General features: G+C 42.3%; 1 protein-coding gene across 8 annotated transcripts in view; it reads right to left on the bottom strand.

Annotated features, from left to right (window-relative positions):
• Positions 1–438: 438 nt before the first annotated feature.
• Positions 439–21,123, bottom strand: part of ALKBH8 (alkB homolog 8, tRNA methyltransferase) — a 79,550-nt gene continuing 58,865 nt past the window's right edge. For 5 of the 8 annotated variants that reach the window (XM_027822163.3, XM_037890165.2, XM_037890192.2 and 2 more), the window contains exons 11-13: positions 5,263–5,352; positions 2,975–3,124; positions 439–1,152 (exon numbers count right to left, since the gene is read on the bottom strand). In XM_027822163.3, the coding sequence (XP_027677964.3) occupies positions 583–1,152; positions 2,975–3,124; positions 5,263–5,352 (810 nt within the window). In that variant the 3' untranslated portion in view covers positions 439–582. The remainder of the gene's footprint in view (positions 1,153–2,974; positions 3,125–5,262; positions 5,353–21,123) is intronic. The other 3 variants (XM_043529852.1, XM_043529827.1, XM_037890175.2) reach the window with 1 other exon arrangement.

A 21,123-nucleotide genomic window follows, 5' to 3' on the forward strand; every position in this document is an offset into this window, starting at 1 on the left:
CAAACCAATAATGTTACACCAAAGTTAATTTCCTGATAATGGCCTTGGTTCTCTGCTCCAATACTACCCTGGTGGATTGCAGTGTTCTACCCTTACCAAGGTCAGTTCAGTTACACTGGCATAAAACTGGCATAACAGAGTGGATAATCAGGCCATGTGTCTTTAAAACTATATACCCTGGATGAAATCCTGGCCCCCCAAAGTCAATGTGAGTTTTGCCACTGACTTTCACACGGTCAGAATTTCACCCCTTCTCTCTTTCCTATTGTGAAAAGTAAAATAAATTTCTCTGTTAATACTTAATTTATAATTATAATACTTAATAAATTTCTCTGTTAATACTTCTCTCTTTCCTATTGTGAAAAGTAAAATAAATTTCTCTGTTAATACCAAATTTTACCATAATTTTAGTAACACAAGGAGACAACTACCAGCATCTAACCTTGGCTAATGTCTTAAAATAACTGTGTTTATTGTACAATTTTAAAGGCAGTAACAACTACAGGATGGGTTTTAAAATGCCTCTGCACAGTACTACCCCAGGCAAAGATTTAGGCTGAAAATAGCATCTCTTTCAGCGGGTTACTGTTTTTCAAGAACCACACACCAGTTTCCCTGATCATAGTAACTCTTTTGAATTCTTATGCAATCCAGGGTTTTGCAGGCTGCTTCCAGTTCTCCTTCACAGAACACATGATAATAGCGGTGGAAAACAGGACTGAATTCTTGCAATTCCTTAGAACCAGCTGGAAGCTGAAGGACTTTGGCACATTCCCCTTTCTTGTTAGTGCCCCCTTTCAGGTGCCAGGGAACCAGCACATCTTGAGAATGAAAGGACGTTCTGTTAGTATGAACAGGCAGCTTGGAGTTAATTACCTGCTTTGCGTTGCCGCCTTTATCCTTAGAGTCATTAAGGATTTGGTCAGAACATGCTGAGTCTTGGCTACCGTTGTCATGCGTTTGATCACAGAACAATCCCCAGGCCACATCACTATTGATTTCCTCTTCTTTCCCTTTACTATCTCTCTTTTCCTTAAGGTACTTTGACTTCTGTTTGTTGTATTCTTGTTCCATTGCCCAGACATAAATGAGTGCCTTTCCGCCAGGCCTTAGGAGCCGGGCTAATTCACAGACAGCAGCCAGTCTTCTTTCCTAGTAATGAAAAGACTCAGTGAGTACATATGCAGTTAGTACATAAGCAGGAACACAACGAAATGGAACTGACAGCAACACCACTGCTGCAATGAACAGAAATGATTCCTGCCTGCTGTACCCCCAGATACGAAACAGACTGGAGATTTTTTTTCCATCCTACTCTTTGGTTATGTGTTCTTAGCCTGACAGAAGTGAGCATACTCCCCACTTGTGGGTGATGATGAGTAAGGGGGCAGGGGAGTAATTCATTCACAAAGTAGGTTTCAGAGTAACAGCCATGTTAGTCTGTATTTGCAAAAAGAAAAGGAGTACTTGTGGCACCTTAGAGACTAACCAATTTATTTGAGCATAAGCTTTCGTGAGCTACAGCTCACTTCATTGGATGCATCCGATGAAGTGAGCTGTAGCTCACGAAAGCTTATGCTCAAATAAATTGGTTAGTCTCTAAGATGCCACAAGTACTCCTTTTCTTTATTCATAAAGTAGTCAACCACTACTCACATGGGCTAGACCAAAGCTGCACGGGAACTACTTTTTGTCTACAATATGTGGTAACATCAGCTGTATTGATTTTATTTATTTTTATTACAAGTAGCACTGAGAGGTGCCAATTGAGATACAGGCCCCACCCTGCTAGGTGCTGTACAAACACACAGTCCCTGCCACAAAAATCTTACAATCTAAATAGACAAGACAGACAGTGTTGTGATCCCCACTTTAGAGATAGAGAATTGAGGCACAAAATCTCAGACTGAGCCAGGAATTTAATCAACGTCTCCTGCGTCCTAATGCAGAGTCTTCCTCTCAAATGTCATTAATTGTAACAAGAGCAAATGAAACATAGATGACTATACAATCAAACCAAATTGTTAAGAGAAAGTGGAATACCACCATGGTGATCTGCACAGAGTGGGAAAATGACAGGGACAGGGATACCACTGCAGATTCTGATGTCTAAGGAAGTCTTTGAGTTGTAATACAGATCTATTGCAATCTTATCACCTAGGACAGCACCCAGCAAGCAATGGGAAGTGACTGGAGAAGCAAAGGCAGCTGATAAGGAGGGGAAATCACATGAAGACAATTTGTCGGGAGGAGCAGACGTGAGTCAGGTTAGCTGGTGTGCTCTGCCTGCTGATCATCATACTAAACTCAGTCATTTCTCTGTCTACTGTGTCCTTCTTCCTTTTTGCCTGTCTTCTTCACATCTTTCTCATCATCTGCTTGGATTGTAAACTCTTAGAGGCAGGGACTCTACTTGATGTGTCCAGTGCGTGCACCTTAATCTCTGAAGGATGATTCTAGGAGCTACTGCAATACAAATTATTACTATTATTTATATTTGTATTATAGTAGTATCTAGAGGCATCAGCCCCATTGTGCTAGGCACTGTATAGACACAGAGCAAAGAGATGATACCTGCCCCAAAGAGCTTACATTCTAAATAATCTAAACAAATATTAAATCTACATAATAACATCAAGATGCAACACAGCCCAATCTTATCAACCACCCCCTGTGTAACATCTCTTCACCTTATGATCCTTTTAATGCCAGGGAGTAGGGAAAGTGTTGGAAGTTTTTGAGGCGGAAGGAGTTGCAGGAGACAAGAAGAGAAAGGAATCAGAAGGGATGAAGTGGCTATATCCATCCCCTCAGGCCTTCATCCTCCCTGTCCGTACTTTCTCCTCTTTTCTTTCCCTCCCATTTCCTTACACTCCCACATTCTCTCCTCTTTTGAGATCCTCTTTTGCCATTCACTTTCCTGTGGGACAAGCTGGTGACCTCTTGTGAGATCTACAGATGTGAGTGGACTTACTGCTGTAGAAAAATGGTGGATTACAGCGATGGAGATGCAGGCATCACAAGAACTATTTCGAACTGGCACAGACAATGCGTCACAAACAAACGCCTGGAATTTCTTTTCTCCACAGATGTCCACCAGGTTTTGGCTACGATCACAGCCAATCTGTAACAGAAAGGGTATTGTTAGACTGCTGGTTTTCACAGGAAGATAGTTACAGGAATGGCTCCATCAATCTCTTCTGTTCAGACACTACACTGGATACATTTTAGTAAAAAAAATAAGTTTTAGTTAAAGGGAGAAAAAAAAATAGTCCAAATTATTTTTTTTGTTGCTGCTCATTTAAAATTGGCCTGTGGGGTACTGAACTCTCCAATTATTGCTTATGGACCTTGATTCTGAAAAGCATGAGCTAAAATAGCCTTGGGACTGCTTGGGATAGTTCTCAAGGTACCCAGGCTATGAACCACCTTGTTACTTCCTGCCTCCAGCATGAGGGAGCCTTGCCTGTGCTAGCTGAGGGTTTGCTCCTTAACACCACCAGCCTGCCAGGCACTCAAACACTCTCCTCTGGGCTATGCCAATCCCGTCTTTACCTTGCAGATTAACAATCGATGTGCCCCAGTCCCCTTGAAATATTCCCCTGTGATATCCATCCCGACACTGGCTACTCACAGAAATCCCACATCCCCTGCTCTCAAAGGAACAGTGCACCCCACTTTACCAGTTTTACCTTATATCACCACTTCTGTATAATGCACAGCACTTGTGAGCACTTATAACAAAAGAAGCTTTATTTAAGAAAGAATAGGGATTCTACTAGACAAGAGAGATGGAAACAAATGGTGACAACAGAAAACAAAATCATACAACGCAAATTAGGGCCTGTGCTTATTAATGACCTTTCCTATTTAATAAATAGGTTTTCTCCACCCCAAAAGTTCAGTCTGTTGCAGAGCTGGCTGGCTTCTCAGGAACCAGGATCCAACTTTTCATGACACCACCGCCCCCAAGATATCTCCTCAGTGAATGGATGCAAAGTGTCTTTCTCCACCCTGTGATATAATGAATCAATCTTTTTTCTTTACTCACAGCCAGGGTGATTTCTGGTCTGGTATAATGTTCCCTTTTTACCTCAAAGTGGTTTCAATTGTTTGCAGTTGTCTTTTGTGATTTTCCATTGACTATTCAGAAATGGGGCAAAGCTAGACCATCACAGACTAACCACAGAGAGGTGACAACTCCCTCCTGCTTAAATGGGTCATCACCGAGTCATCTGATTCCCTCGTGACTAACTTTTACTCCAAATCTATAAGGCATCGTTTCAATATAGTTACATTATTCCTTAAATATTACTGTACATGCATCTTTCAATGATTATGAGTATTGATAAGTTATAAGTTTTCAGTAGAGATCTCACATGCTGTCCTGTATGGATAAATACCATGAAAGTGGTGTATTAAGTGTTGTGAGTTTGTCATATCTGAGACATGAGTTGCTTGAAGAGAACAGAAAACCCTTTGCCAGTTGGCATCAATGGGCCTCTGTGTCACACTGCTCCAACTTACATTACTGACATTTGGTCCTTCAGGTAGACAGGAACGGGGGAATGGAGTTCTGTCCTGCTCCTGATATTCTTCCTCTTCCTTCCAGCAGTTGGCTTTACACAGGGAGGAGTACCTATGTAGCTTCACACAGTCCTCCACCACAGGAACTGTTAATTGGCTACTTATAATCCAACCATTCTGCACCTTGTGTCTGACTGGTAACCCCTTAGGTATTTAAAAACGTGGGTAATATCCAACAGGTCAACTCTAGTATCAATGGTAAAACTCTCATTCACTGACTTCACTGGAGCCAGGATTTGGCACCCAGATGCCACATTTTTGTCTGATAAAATTTTAAACAGCTAAAATACTGAACTCCCCATAGTTGGATTTTCTAATGGAACAAAGCAATTCAGCTCTAACTCTGGTGGTGCCACTCGTGTCGCTATAGTAATTGCTATAAAGATTCAATACACATCGACACTTCGTAGTTTCTGTTTGAGTATGGAAATGTGAAATGTGTAGGTATACACGTCCCAGCCCCAAAATATCATCACAAATACAAGGGTTAGAATTGAATGTTCAGCCCTTGTGTAACTTTAACAGAGTCACAGTATATACCAAGGGAGATGTGCCACAGGGTCAGTCTTAGGGCAGATTTCACAATATGCTATTTCCTTAGTTTGTACTTCCCTTTGCATTCAAGTCAAGAGTGAAGAGAAACAGCATCTACAAACATCCTTTTACATGCCTTACATCAAAAGAATAAATCAGCGATGAGCAAGGTCCTTCTGTAAAACAATCCTGCAGTGATGCACGCATCTCTTCGATTTCCAGGTCTGCCACCTGTATTGAATTTAATAGTCACGTTACCAAAATATAGTCCAAATGCATGTTGGCTGGGAATATTAAATTTATTTTTGTTTTAAATAATCATCAATAGGAAGATAATGGAAAACAAGATTCCTAAATAATATTTGCTGGCAGTGTTTGTTTTATTTGAAACAAAAAGAATTCTAAGTCAGGCTGAATGGGAGAAGAACAGCAAACCACGTGTTCCAGAGTAACAGCCGTGTTAGTCTGTATTCTCAAAAAGAAAAGGAGTACTTGTGGCACCTTAGAGACTAACCAATTTATTTGAGCATAAGCTTTCGTGAGCTACAGCTAAATTGGTTAGTCTCTAAGGTGCCACAAGTACTCCTTTTCTTTTTGAAACCACGTGTTCTGACTAATCAATTTACTAAAGTTGACAGCATAGTTTAAATTAAAAAAAATCTCTGCTGCATTAATTTGTAAAAATTACTATATCAAGAGAAAGTGTAAGAAAGAGCTGAGTTATCCATAATACCATCACATTTTCTGGGTTCAATATAGCTTAGCTTTTGAGAATACAGTTAAGGCTTCTTTGCAAATTTCCAGCCAAATTTTGTGATCTGATTCAGGCAAAATTCCTATTGAACCCAGTAAGAGTTTTGCTCAAGTGAAGAAACTGCAAGATTTGGCCCAAGGTAAATGTAGCTGTTGTGAAAAGTGCTGAATTGACAGCCCAGGAAAATGGAATCCTTTTACACAATAAAAGCCAGGTACAGCATGGACAGTGGCACTGCACATTTGCACACACTGCCCTGTCCAAGTGACGCAGTACAGCCCTAAAGGGATCAATTTCGTGTTGTTCAATTTCTATTTAATCTTTGGCCTCTCCACTGAGCTACCAAAAACTGAGCCAAATGGTGCCTAATTTGGCTGGTGATTGATAGGAGGAGGACACTTGTCCATGAAGAACTAGGCAGAGATTCCTAACTCATTTCACATTGGAAACCAATGGTAGTATCTTCTGATCACTCTCACCCTGAGCTGAATTCAAACTGATGACCTTCATGGGATAGGTTTGACAGCTCATTACCAGTCTGTTACGGAATCCCCTGCAGTTCCTCCTACAGGGGCTGGCAGAACATGAGCATGCCCAGTTACCTACACTGGGTGGTTCCAGCTTTCCTCTGAGTGCCACCCTGCACTGGGTTTGGATCACAGGTGCCTGGATCTTCTGTCCAGGTAGGTGTTACACCCCTGCTCCGCCTGAGGCCTCACCCCTGCTCCGTCCCTTCCCCCAAAGCCTCACCCTCGTCCTGCCTCTTCCCACCCCTGCTCCGGCCCCTCCCATCCACGGCCCAACAGCTGATCAGCGGAGCCCACCAAACAGCTGATGGGTTTTTTTCCATGGGTGCTCCAGCCCTGGAGTACCCATGGAGTCAGTGCCTATGACTTGGATCCTCCCTTTTAAGGAGCTGCCCCCTCCACGTTTGACAGGCCTCACAGGTATACCCAGCTAGGACTGACTGTGCTCAGAGGAGCTCTTTAATCACTTTCTGACTGCGGTAGGATCTTATCCCACAATACACCCACTCACACCTAAGGACAATTTGGCCCTACACTTGTACAGTAGAAATGGGGTTGGTAGTGTGAATTAAATAAAAGCCACAGAAATGACCTTGAAAGAAACCACACTGTACACTAACGAAATCCAGTGAACTGAAACTAACTGAGAAGAACAAATCACATGACAGCCAGAATGTCAGGTCCTAATTTGCATCTAAATTATATGAAATAATTGTGAAGTCAGGCTTACTTATAATGTCATACTTATTAAAGTGAATCCACTTCCCAAAACAAAAAGACTGTATCTTGTGATGATCAAGGAGACCTTGAAACATGTTGGTTACAATGCACAGTGGATCTACAAAAGGTTCACTAGGCTTAATATAATATTGTATTTAATGTAATTATGATAGAACCTGTGTGTATATGCATAAGGACTCAACGCAGAGAACCACCATAAATCTGTCTCTTACAGGAGTTAAGCAAGTTTAAGATCCTTACTAGGATTAGCACGGGATGATTTTTTATATATAGTTATCAAAGAATAATTACGATATTCCAGCATTTTATATCTTACAGTGTGAGAACTATACACATATTGTATCACTTCAAAACAAATACACATTGGCTTACGTCTTTTAAAAACAATGAGCCAGATCCTCAGCAAGTGTAAACTGGGTGAGTTCAATGGAGTGGCCCGTTATTTTTAATGAGTATTTTTTTTCCACAGTGAAAAGGCAGTTTTGTCTTGTGAGATGTTGTCTGGCATTTACTGCCAGAGACAGAGAGTCAGAACTCTGGGCTCCTGTTCCCAGCTTCGTCACTGACTTGCTGGAGTGAGCTAGGGAAAAATATCACTTCACCATCAGAGTGATATGGTGAAGTTTCATGTTCACAAAGCATTTTAGGGACAGAGAAGTGCCCCATATTATCATCTAGCAGACCCTCTCCCTTACATTGCTCTCTGATTAAAAATAAAATAAATAATTAAGAAAATGCCCTACGTATAACAGGGAGCATTTTAGTTTTTGTCAAGATAAGTTTTTAAATATTGTTTTGCTCAGCAAGGGATGCTGTCCTCACTGTTATTTTCTGGAACAGTGGGGAAAGGAAGGAATTATTATTGTGTGTCCAAAAATGTGGTAGGAACCTGACAAAAATGAGTGAAGATATCAGTCAGCTGTACAATGGTAAGTTACTGAATGGTCTTCCTCTTGCATGTCTGTGCAGCACCTAACCCATTTTGTGAGCCATCACAGCCTAGATAACTAATAATAGTCCTGTAAATCCCTGGAGTCTTTGGTTAGTTCCTCAGCCAGCATCTTCATCTCCTGTTTATCCTTCTCCTCTTCTGGTTCTCACTATATGCTCTCTTTGGAAGACCTCTGGGGCTTGACCTGCTACCACTTCTGCTAGTCTCATTTCTTTCGTCTTGTGGCGCGTTATGTGATGGAATCCCAGCTCTTTCCAGGATTTTTCACCCTCGGCCACAGCTCTCAGAATTTAAATGCAATCTCTGTAGGAAAACCAAAGTTTATGGGGAAACCCCAGTGCTATTTTTACGTTGGCCTGAAGCAGGTGTTTTGGTAATGCTGCTGACCTTCCTTTTCTTTCCCCAGAGTTTCAGCAGGGCATGTCCTTCTCTAACAATTCTCACTAAGGGTACGTCCATGCAGCCTGTGGCAGTGAGCCTCCAGGCCCAGGTCGAGAGACTCAGGCTCTTGGGTCTCATGCTACTGCATTAAAAATAACTGTGTAGACGCTGCAGCGTGAGCTCTGAAACCTGGGGCAGGGGATGAATTTTAGAGCCTGAGCCACAACTTAAGAGCGCTATTTACACAGCTATTTTTATCACAACAGCATGAACCCCACGGAGCCTGAGTCTGTTGCTTCCCATGAGCCTGGGCTCAGAGGCTCTCTGCTGCTGGCTGACAGACCAGCCATGACCCTGGTTCTCACGCAGCAAGATAACCATATCCCCATGGCAAGACCTTGCAGCTGTGTCCACAGGACATGGTGTGCTCAGTCTACATGCATAGGAGCTTCTTCCTCTTTCCCCAGAAGTTCTCTGCAGCATTTCCATATATAGTTATACATTTTAAGGCCAGAGGGGCCCAGTGTGATCACCTAGAATGATCTGCAAAACAAAGACCATAGAATTTCACTGAGTGATTCCTGCATCAAGCCCAGCACTTCTGGTTGAGCAAAAGCATCTCTTTTTGAAATTCATTAAATCTCAATTTAGATGTTTCAAGTAATGGAGAATCCATCACATCCCTAGGTAAGTTGTGTATTTTTAAGGGTTCCCCCTTTTCTTATCCGTTTTGGGAATCCTTTCAATCTTATTTCAGCAAATCAAGCTCCTTGCTTGGAACCACCTGAAGGCTCTTATCTGTGTCAGGTACTGTAGCTGAATGTTCAGTTGAGCATGGCTCAAGTCTAATCATGCTAGCAGCCAGGAGTTTTACACCTTTTATTATTTCCTTGCAGGAGGCTTGCATCTCAGGTTTAAGTGGTTTTATTTTAGACAGCAATCCCCTAATGGCTGCCTTTGTGGCACACACATTCCTACCTTTCTCCATTATTCTTTGTGAATAGAACACTGGCCCACAGGGAGTTCCACAATGGATGCTGCTTTTTCTCTCTCGTAGCTTGCAAAAAACCACTTAATGTAAGCATTGCATTTCTGCACAATCCTTCCAGGGTTGTAATCTTTAGACACTCGTTAGTTGCAGTTTCAGGGTCTCCTTGATTATCTAAGGCCTCAGCTACTCTGCAATTTCAGTCCGTGATGTAGTTCCACCAAGGCAAGCCACTTAATGTAGACATGGTTTACACTAGTGTATCCAACTCTGTTTTACACCAGAATAAGCTGCACTGGCAAAAATCATATCTGCACTGGGGTTTGTAGCTGGGCAGGTAAAACCTCATCGTGAACAAGTTCTCAGTCACTTAAATTGCCACATGTGGGCTGTGGATGAGCAGTGCTGCTAAGGAACAGACCATGTAACCCATTAGACCGAAGAGAGAAATGGAAGAATAAAAGGGAAGTTATAGGGAAGGAACGTGGGGATTGAGAAAAATGGGAAGAGCAGTGATTTGTAAGCATTTCTGGCAGCCCCTACTGTCACTACTGGACTTCTAGCAGCCCAACTGCCATGGTTTCATCCAGAGATGGCTGCATTTCAGTGGTGAGTAAAAGGATTCTAATAGCATATAGTTAGTAAAGTCATATGGAATGGAACATGGAGACAAAAGATGCTAAATAAAGACACTATTAATGCCATCACAACCTGGGAGAAGCTAAGTCCTCAGCCAAGATTAGGTAGAGAGAGAAAAAACACTATTATGTTGCTGTGACAGAATACACCCCACATGTTGTTGTAATAATGTCTGTACAAGGTATGCCTTGTGAGGTATCATTTAAAAACTCATGACTTGCTGATCAATAATACGGCAAAATGCACATAGCAGTGCTGTATATAAAGTTATGAACATAAGCTGAAAACATGACTGAAGTATGTTTCCCAGATAAGTCTGGGAAGTGGCTAAATCAATTCCTCGGAGACAAAGGGCAAGCTGACGCCTCAGCCAGGTGTCAACAAGGCTAATGGACCATTCCCTGCTAAGTGGCCATTCTTTGGCAAGGAAGGGGGCAGCAAGGACAAAAATTACATCTTAGCAAAGAAACAGCATGGAGTTTCCTTTCTTCACCAGACTGCCTGTAGCCTTGCTCCCAGCTGGAAATGCTTCTCAGAGCGGGGACAGGACTATAAAAAGAAGGGGCAGACACCCCAAAACACCCCTCTCTCTTTCTCCCTATCACCTCATTCGTCACACCTGAGAAGACAAAAGGAAACACCTATTGGACTCTGGAGCGGTCCAGACCTGAGAGTTTGGTCAGTAATCTGCTGGAGCATGTGGTAAGAAAGTCTGCTTTGCAACTCAGTTAGTTTCTTAAGTAGATACTAGTAAACATGTTATCTTTATTTTTCTTGTAACCATTCTGACTTTTACGCCTCATTACTTGTACTCATTTAAAATCTCTCTCTCTTTGTAGTTAACAAACTTGTTTTATTGCTTTCTCTCAGCCAGTGTGTTTAAATTGAAGTGTCTGGATAGCTATTTAAAATAATAAAATAGCATATTATTCCTTTAAAGGAATAGCAGATTTAATATATTTGTACTGTCCAGGAGAGGGCTGGACAGTACAGGACAGACATTTCTGGGGGAAGATCTGGGTCTAGGGGTATGTTGGGGTCACCCTACCACATAGCCCAGGCTGGTAAGAGTCACAGTGAGGCTGGCTGGCTACAGCATGCACAGACATAGCTGGGAGTGACACACATGCGAGAGGCTGTTTGTGAGCAGTCCAGGTTGGAGGCTGTAGCAGCAAGGCATTGTAAAGGGCACCCCAGGTTACAGAGCCAGGGTGACACAGCTACTCATTAGTCTGGATTGTGCCCCGGTATGTCACAGTATCCCATCATTATATATATTCTTTGTACTTTACCTCATTATAACTAACTCCACCTAGTGGAATTAGTTCATTTAAGTCTCTTGGAACCTGATTGATTCAACTCATCAGACGCAGATAGAGAGAACAACATCTAATTCTGAAATCCAACCACCAAATGAAATTATATGGCTCCCGAGAGAAACATTTCAGCTATAACTAATAGCATGAGAGTCTTGAGGAACCAAATTACATTCTAGCAAGTGTGCGCACATGCACGCACACACACACAGAGCAAGAAAGACGACAGTACAGCCACAGCAAGAAAGAAAAATTCCCTTGCTTTAGCTGGTCTGAGTCAGACCTTTAGGATTTCTTTCACGTAGTGTTTTGTTCTCTACTGCACAGAACCAAGATGCCTTTGGAAATAATATGCTGCGTCTAAAACGGGAGGTTCATCTCTCACTAGCATAATATCAAAATCAACTCATATACATCAGTATGTTCACTTGTTTTGTGCTTCTTGCTCACCTGTTCTTTTGGAGCTCTTCAGCCCCCAGCCACCCCACCTCAAGATCTTTCACCCCTTCAGTTACTCTTTATTGAGAGAGCAGGGCAATGGAGGCTCCCCAGAACAGACTGCCTGCCCAGTGTTTAGTCAGCACTGTCTGACCACTACCCAACACAGAGAACTGGCTCCAGGGATACTTTGTAAGTCAGTTCTTCCTATCTGCTTTCACACGTCACCAGGTTCACTGAAATGCCATCTCCTCTGGGAGGACAGCATAACCAATGGAGCCCTGATACTTCCACCAACTTGCACTAATAATGCACCAAACTTTTTACTCCCCTTTCTGAAAAAACAGCACATTTTATGTGATACTCCAAATCCTGGCTGATCCTAGACTGGGAGGGGGAAAGGAGTGGGGAGAAAGAGACCCATGTCTCCCTGCAGAAAAGGTAAAGTGCTATATAAGTGCCAAGTAAATACTTAAATTAAGTAAATCATTAATTAAAGTTTGTAAAATACTTTGAGATCTTTGGACAAGGGGTGCTATAAAAGTGCAAATTTGCTACACTAAAATCCACCATTTTACATCTTATGTATTACCACAGTTCTCATTAATGTCAATATTCTTGCCAAGGTCTACTTGATACACTTTCACATAGTCACTGTTTGTTTGCACCTTCCATCAATGTGTCATCCCAATTAAAAATGGAAACTCTGAAAATGCAAGGCTACAATGCCCTTGAAGCTTTGGGGATATGCATTCACACATGACCACCCCTGCTTTGGCATACTGGAAACTTGGAGTCAGATCCAAAGCCCATTGAATTCAATAGGAGTCTTTGCATTGACTTCAGTGGTCTTTGAACTTAGGTCATTGTAGTGGTCTAGGCTGAAATATGGCATTATAAGAAAACAAAAGCCCTAGACATAGATATCAAAGTCGTACTTAAAAACAATGACATAAATGTAACAAAAACCAGCTAAAAAACCTAGGGAATTGTTTGTGAAAATCAGTTCCTCTGGCTCCTTTGCATACATTACAACAATGAAATACCCACGCGAGCCAAAAAAACACTGGGATCTCATATTTTATCAGATGCACAATCTTCTCTCAGTTTCTGTCCTAACTAAATGAGGCTCTGATTCCATCTCTCACTCAAAATTCTTCACCTGAGTTTCCTATTGTCATGCAATTGCTGTCCTCTATTGTAACAGAATAATACAGCCATTACAGCATAGCTGGTTTTGTTGAGTGTGCCTGAATTCATGCTGGTTCCATTGTCACACAATAATACCTGCCTAGACAAGTCTTTGTGTAATCATCTAAAGAAAGTCAAGCAAACACAATAGCACAGACAGCTGTGGGGACATTTTCAGACAGTGCCTAAAGATTAAAACACCATGAAATGTACCTTAACTTTGAATTGCTGTTAGAGCTGCTATTTAAAAAGTACCCTTTCTAAAAATGTACTGAAACCTCTACAGCACACTGCCTACACGCAGAAAATACTTGTCTCAGTTCCTTCTCTTTACTTTCCAATATCTGCAGGTCAAAATACTTCAGGCAGCACAGTAGCATTGAAATATTTGTGCCTTAATAAAATAACTCAATTTCTCAGCGATGTGTCACTGCCTCCTGTCCTAGAGTATCTGGGCTGAGAGTTCTGAATAGGCATTATAAATACAGAGAGACTTTTTAAAAGGAACGAATAAGTATTGTCGTGTAAGGGCAGACCACAATTACTGAGAAAAATGCTGGGTCAAATACCTCCCTCAGTCAAGGGAGAAAAATGGAGGAAAGATTTTATTCTCTGTTTCTTACTCCTGGGGCAATTCTGCACCAAAAAATTAAAAATTCTGTGCCCGAAACTTAAAAATTCTGCACACAATATTTTAAAATTCTGCAAAGTTTATTTCTCAAAATAACACTACATAATCACCGAGGTTTAAATTATTTTGGTAATTTATTTCAAAATACCTGTCAGCAAGTATGTCTGAAACAATACAGACACACACAAAAATTCCCCCTGGAGTTGAGAGTTAAAGAAACCGCTATGACAACCCAGTTCCTGTTTCTCAGCAGTGTCCTCTATGTGTGAGCTGGGCTCTGCCAGGTCCAGTGGCCCCTGGTGGTAGCCAGCGGCACTGCAGCCCATTTCTGTGGGGGAAAGGAAATTATGCACAAAAAACATTAATTTCTGCAAAATTCTGCATTGCGTAGTGGTGCAGAATTCCCCCAGGAGTAATAGTATCTACAGAGCAATCCTGTTATCCTGATACTTCACCTGCCAAAACAAGTGTACTCTGCAAATTCCCCCCCACCCTTCAGTTCACATTCATATCTGACCCAAGTCAATGGGGCTAAAACAATGTATGAAATGTGATCGGGCTCAGACATACTCACTGCGAAAGCCCAATAAGCACCAGCAGGGACACAAGGGACAGCTGCATACTCTTTCTGGTGTAAAAAGGGCAGAGCATGCTGACGAATCCAGCACAATAATTCTATAATGAAGCACCAGTCTATAATGAACCCCAACGGTACCTGCCGCTAAAGATGATGCTTACATGTTGCCCCATGTTCTAAACTACTTCCTGTGGGACTGTGCAGCAATGCTTCAGGGAAACAGGTACAAAATCCCTTTGAGAGCTATATTTTCAGAAGGGCTGAGCCTACTCTCACACAAATTTGCACCCACAAAATAAACTATGGGCACAAACCAAAATATATGAATGTCCAACTCCCTGGTATGCTCCCACAATCATAGGAACAGCCCTCCATTTAGTCCAGTATACAATCCCAGACAGTGGCCAGTACCAAGCACTTCAGAGGAAGGTGCATAAAAACACCTTAATGGACATTTATAGCATAAACTACCCCGGGATAAACATCCTCCTAAGCTAAACACCAGGTGATAGGGGTTATGTTCTGAAGCTTGGAGCTTTATATCACTTATAAAAAAAAATTCTCATTAGCTATGGAACTATCTAATCCTACTCTGAATCATGTTAAGCAGTGGTACCTTGTGGCAATGAGTTCCATAAGTTAATTATGGACTGTGTGTATCAATTTTAAATAGGGTCACCTTTCAATTTCATGGTCTGGCCTCTTGCTCTCACATTATGAAAATGGGTAAACAGAAGTGCCTGATCTACCTACTCCTGGACCCCAAACATGCATGGATTTAAACATGAACAGAGTTGGGGCCATATTGATCTCCTCAAATGAAACACTTTTAATATCTTCAGTCTCTCTTCATACCATAGTCTCTCGATGCCTGTATTCATTTTAATCCCCAATCCCTAGACCTCTTATGTTTCTGCTATGTCTTTTTTTGAGACAGGGCAACTAGAACGGAGCACTGTATTCCAGGGAGGGAATCCCATTAATTTACATAGTGGCATTATAGTATTTTCATTAGAATTCTCTCTCATTTTTTAAACAATCTAACATTTTGTTGGCTTTTTTTTACTATTGCCATGCCCTGAGATGTGTTCATTGAGCTGTCCCCAAGGACACGCAGGTGTTTTTCCTGAGTTGTTAGAGTTAATTTAGAATATATAACACTTATGAGTAGTTTAAATTATTTCTTCCAATCTGCATTATCTTGCATTTGTCAACCAATTGCATCTGTCACTGTGCTGCTGAGTCACCAAGCTCTGTTAGGTCTCTCTGAAAGTTCCTCATAGTCGTATCTAGCCTTGACTACCCTTAATCATTGTGTGTCATCTGTTAATTTTGCAAAATATACATCAGTGACTGTGAGTCTTAATCCTTGATCCACAGGGCATGTCGGCACTAGTAAGCTCCAACCTGCCCCTTAGTGGCCTGCTAGGCTAGCCTAGTGGCTAACTGTTGTCAGAATAGGAACTGAACTCTTACAGAGGACCCCAGTCCTGGAATCCGATTGGGAGACTGCTGGGCGTCCTGATTGGTTCACAGCATCTATACAAATCCAGCTCAGGAACAGGAAGTTGTCCATGCAACTGGACTCTCCCTGCTTTTGACTGTTCCCCTGAGATACCTGCTCCTACTGCCGATCTCCCAGTAACCTGACCCTACCTGCCTCCTGACCTCTGTTTGCCCTCTGGCCTGTCTCAGACACTGACATCCTGGTATCAGACCTGACCTGACTCCCAGGCCCAGCCCTGACTAGTAGGTCAAACCATCCACATCCCAGTTGTGACAGTGCATCATCTGTTCCTTATAGAACACCCCTTAGCTATTAGAACAAACCAGAGTCCGTCCTGTGCTCAGCTGACCTGAGTCTTTGAAAAAGTGGAGGTGACTTACCTGTAACTGGAGGTTATCGGAGATGTGTTGTCCCGATCTGTATTCCACACCTGAGTACACATGTGCACCATGTGCCTGAGTCCAGAGATTTTTAGTAAGAAGTGCCCATGGGTCTTCACATGTGCAATTGTTTTCCTCTTGCTCTGAACTGAGGACTGTCAAAAACCTACAGCTAAGTAGCATAAAATCCCTCCTTTACCTGTAAAGGGTTAAGAAACTCAGATAACCTGGCTGGCACCTAACCAAAAGAACCAATAAGGTGAGAAGATACTTTCAGATCTGTGGGGGAAGGTTTCTGTTTTGGGCTTGAGTGTTCTCTCCGGAGACAAAGAGAGAGACCAAGCAAGTAATCTAACTCCTACTGAATGATTCATCTAAACTTACAGACATAGTAAGTAATTGCAAGGAAATGCGTTAGAGTCTCTTTTGTTTAGCTTGTGAATTTTCCCTGTGCTAAGAGGGAGGTTTATTGTAACTTTGAAGTTTTGCCTAAAAGGTAATCCTCTATGTTTTAAATCTTATTACTGTGTAAAATTACCTTCCATCCTGATTTTACAGAGGTGTTTCTTTTACTTTTTTTTTCTTTATAATAAAGTTCTGTTTTTTAAGAATCTGATTGGTTTTTAGTGCCCTAAAAACCCAAGGGGCTGGTCTGTGCTCACCTGGTTTACCTATTTGGTTGGTAGATTATTCTCAAGCCTCCCCAGGAAAGGTGGTGAAGGGACTTGGGGGAATATTTTGGGGAAACAGGAACTCCAAGTGGTCCTTTCCCTGAATCTTTGTCTAACTCACTTGGTGGTGGCAGCAGTACCCATCCAAGGACAAGGAAGGATTTGTGCCTTGGGGAAGTTTTTTACCTAAGCTGGTAGAAATAAGCTTAGGGGGTCTTTCATGCGCATCCTCACACCTATAGCCCAGAGTTCAGAGTGGGGAGGGAATCCTAACAAGGGCATAAGAGGCAGTGTGGACCAACACCTCTCCAGTTCCTTCTCTTATCATGAATCCTGTCATGATCCACAGCAGAGGGGACGGAGGGTGGACACTGGGATACAGGTAGGGACCACACATCTCAAAGAACCTTCAGTTACAGGTAAGTCACCTCCTCTTCTCCTTTGAGTGTTGGTCCCTATGTGGATTCCACACATGGGAGATTAGTAAGCAGTAGTCAAACAAGAGGCAGGTGCTAGGATTCAGACGGCATGGATGTCTGTAGTACTGCTGGTCCTACAGCTGTATCTGCAGTAGAGGTCTGTAGTACTGCTGGTCCCACAGCTGCATCTGCAATAAGGCATAACGCTTTGCGAAAGTATGGATAGAGCTCCAGGGAGCCACCCTACATATATTTAGCAGAGATACGTCTCATAGAGATGCTGTAGAGGTTGCCTGCATGCTAGTGGAGTGGGCTCTCATCCCCTTCAAGAGGGGGGATACATACTAGTTGGTAACAAAGGATGAGGCAGTCTGAGGTTCATTTGAAGAGTCTCTGCACAGACAGTATTTGACATCTTCATTGTTACCCTAAGGTGATAAATACTCTAGGTGTTTTCCTAATTGCTTGTTACCTGAAGATGGAACCCTAGTGCATGTCAGATGACTGGAGATTGAAGCTTTCCTCCCTCACCAGAAGCATGAGGTTTTGAAAAAATACCAGTAAGTGGATGGTTTAATACATGTGAAACTCAGAAATTACTATAGGGGTGAATTTTAGGTGGAGGCAGAGAGACCTTCTCTTTATGAAAAGTGGTATATGGTGGATCTGCCATGAGCACTCCGAGCTTACTCAGACTTCTGGCTGATGTGATGGCAACTAGGAAGGCAACTTTCATTGAGAGATGGGACAGGGAACAAGTAGCTATTAGTTCAAAAGGAAGTCTGTAAGTATTGAAAGGATGATACTAAGATCCCATTGTAGTGTTGGTTTCACCACTGTTGGGAAAGTTCTAATGAGTCCCTTCAGGAATCTAATTGTGATGAATCTTTGGCAGAACTTGTGGTGTTCATGGGATGGGAGGAAAGGTATATCTGAGGTGGTCCATCCAAGATAGCAGAAGGCAATCGCTCTTCAGGCCCTGACCCAGCATTACTCTGGAGCAGTACAGGGGGAGTTACTTGTTCACTGTGATGTGAAGATGTCCCCACAGGATGAAGATCTTGTTCAGGACAGAATTATAAATCCCCTATTCGTGTTCCATGTAAAAATATCTGCTGAGACTGTCCGATAGGGAGTTATGCACACCAGACTTTATACTGCCAAGAGAGTTATGTGGTTTCTAATGTACCTAATTCAATAGATTTATTGGTTCTACATACAAAGAAAGGGATCCTGTCCCCCGCTTTTTGTTTATGTAGAAGATAGTCGTCATGTTGTCTGACATCATCTGGATATGGTGGAATCAGATGAGCAGAAGGAATGCATTGCAGGCTAGATGTACCGTCCTTAATTCCCGTAGGTTGGGATGCATCTGGCCTCTCAAGAGGGTTCAGGTGCATGGTGCAGTGTGACTGTCCATGTGGGCTCCCCAACCTAAGAGGGAAGCATCTGTGGTGGGTTGTGCACCAGGCAAGAGAAGCCATGACCTTGGTCAGGACTGTTATTCTGGCATTGATGGTGTCTTTGTCTGGTGAGTAAATGGACCGAGTCTAAAGTCTTCAGGGCGTTCGTTACTGATCTTCAGTATGCTGATGATTGTGTCATCCTCATATACACGGAGAATGACCTTCAGTTCATTCTGGTTTTTCTTGCACAAGCTTACCAAAGCCTAGGATTCTCACTCAATATTGAGAAGACTAAAGTGCTCTATCAACCTACTTCAGGCCGTGCACATGATCCACCACATATCATCATCGAGGGTCAGACTTTGGAGACAGTTGAGCACTTTTGCTACCTCGGTAGCCAACTTTCTCAAAATGCAAAAATCGACAGTGAAATCCAGCACAGGATCCAGTGTGCAAATGCTTCCTTTGGGAAATTTAATCTGAGGAGTTTTCACGGATCATGACCTACGGCAGGACATCAAGATCCAGGTCGATAAGACAATTGTTGTTCCTACACTCCTCTATGGATGCGAAACTTGGATGACCTATTGACAGCACCTCAAGCGCTTGGAGAGGTATCACCAACTATGCCTCTGGAAGATCCTTTGTGTAAAGTGGCAAGATAGCTGAACTAATGTCAGCACCCTCGCTGAAGCCAATGTCACCAGCATTGAAGCAATGATCCTCATGCACCAACTTCACTGGGCTAGACGTCGTGTGCTGATGCCAGACTCTCGCCTCCCAAAACAAGTCCTCTACTCTCAGCTCACCCTGGGTCAGTGATCCCATGGAGGTCAGAGGAAATGCTACAAGGACACACTGAAAGCGTATCTTAGGAAAACTGATGTGGACATCACTAGCTGGGAGAAGCAAGCCACTAACCAACCCCAATGGTGTGCATACATATCCGTGAGTGGAATACACAGAGGGACCATCACTTGAAGAACTTTTTCTCTCTAGTTAGATGTGGAGATTTTTCTTTCTGGAGAGCGCTCAGTCAGGAATGAAAGACTGCAACGTACTTGACATACCATGGACTAATAATTATTTTCAGGCTAGAGGGGTCAGGCATAAACATGCCTGCTTATAAATCAGTTGGTTCTTTCTGGCTTGTAACATCAGTAATGCAAACAGCTGTATTACAAACAGCTTATGTTTTATAGGGGAGTATAAATAGTAGGACAAACTCCTGAAACAGATAAACAAGTCAGACTTTCATTATTATTAATGAAGGGAGGAGAGTGAGTGTGTGGGGATGTGCCAGAGAGTAGAAGATACAGTTAAGTGATAGAATACAGGAGATTAGTGAATGTTAGTGATGGGGGTGTCTTTGATGATGGGAAAAGAGAAAGGAATCGATAAGGAAGATGAGAGAAAGAACGAGTGATTGAAGGGAGACAAGAAACTGCAAGAACACAATCACAACAATGAAAGGAGAAAGGTCAGAAGAAGAGAAAAAGGGGCGAAGGAAAAATTATACACCACAAAAACTGGTAAGAAAGGAAAAGAGAAACAAGGAAGAAATGTTACACAAAGATTTATTGGGCAGAGGGGTAGATTAAATGGAAACAGAAGCAATAACACGTAGGAGACCAAGTAGGCCAGATCGTTAGGTGGCATAAATCAGTGTAGTTCCATTGACTTCAGTGGCTCTATGCCAATTTTAACCAGTGAGGATCTGGCCCAGTATGTTTGGGTTTTTTAAATGACTACTGAATTGCATGCAAAATGTCAAAGGTTACATTAAATAAACTGATAAAGAATAAAACATGGATAGAAAAGATGAACAAGGAGACAGGAGAACCATGTTGCAGGAAGTTCACCTTGGGCAGAAAATTGCCTACAGCTGCCCCTATTATGCATGCCAGGCTGAAAGAGTTTGAATGATGCCCTTTTATTTTACACTTTTTTCCTTGTTTGTTTATTCTGAAACGTAGGCCCCAAACCTGCAAATGGGGTTTTAGACTACAAGCTCTTCACGGGGGTCTTGTCTTTGCTTCTTCCATGAGTACTTTGGCACATTAGAAATAAATACCACGGATAATAAAATCCACAGAAGGTGTGGTACCTACTGACTATAAATTATGCCAGTGTGTTAGCTTCTGTCTCTAGCAAAGTGCATCTGTGGAGAGAGTTAGTGGATGTTACACACTACGGGGATCTGATGTCATACCCTGTTCCGTCAGAAAGAGGCACTCTACTGCTATCTACTAGCATACGTTGGAAACTGGATATTTTTATACAGATGCATTTCTCTGGCATATTTTTTAACAATTCTGCTTTTTGATATTTGTTAGATAAAGATGTATCACTTGCACAGAGTCAAATGCTCCCCCTCACTGTGTAATGTAGAAGGAAACAAAAGAGCATAAAGAAGGGGTGAAAGGTCACAAAAAACAAAGTGGGGGAGCATGGTGGCTTACTGGCAGCTCCCTTCATCCCTGA

Source organism: Chelonia mydas, chromosome 1 (genome assembly GCF_015237465.2).
Source record: "Chelonia mydas isolate rCheMyd1 chromosome 1, rCheMyd1.pri.v2, whole genome shotgun sequence".
Classification (NCBI taxonomy): domain Eukaryota; kingdom Metazoa; phylum Chordata; order Testudines; family Cheloniidae; genus Chelonia; species Chelonia mydas.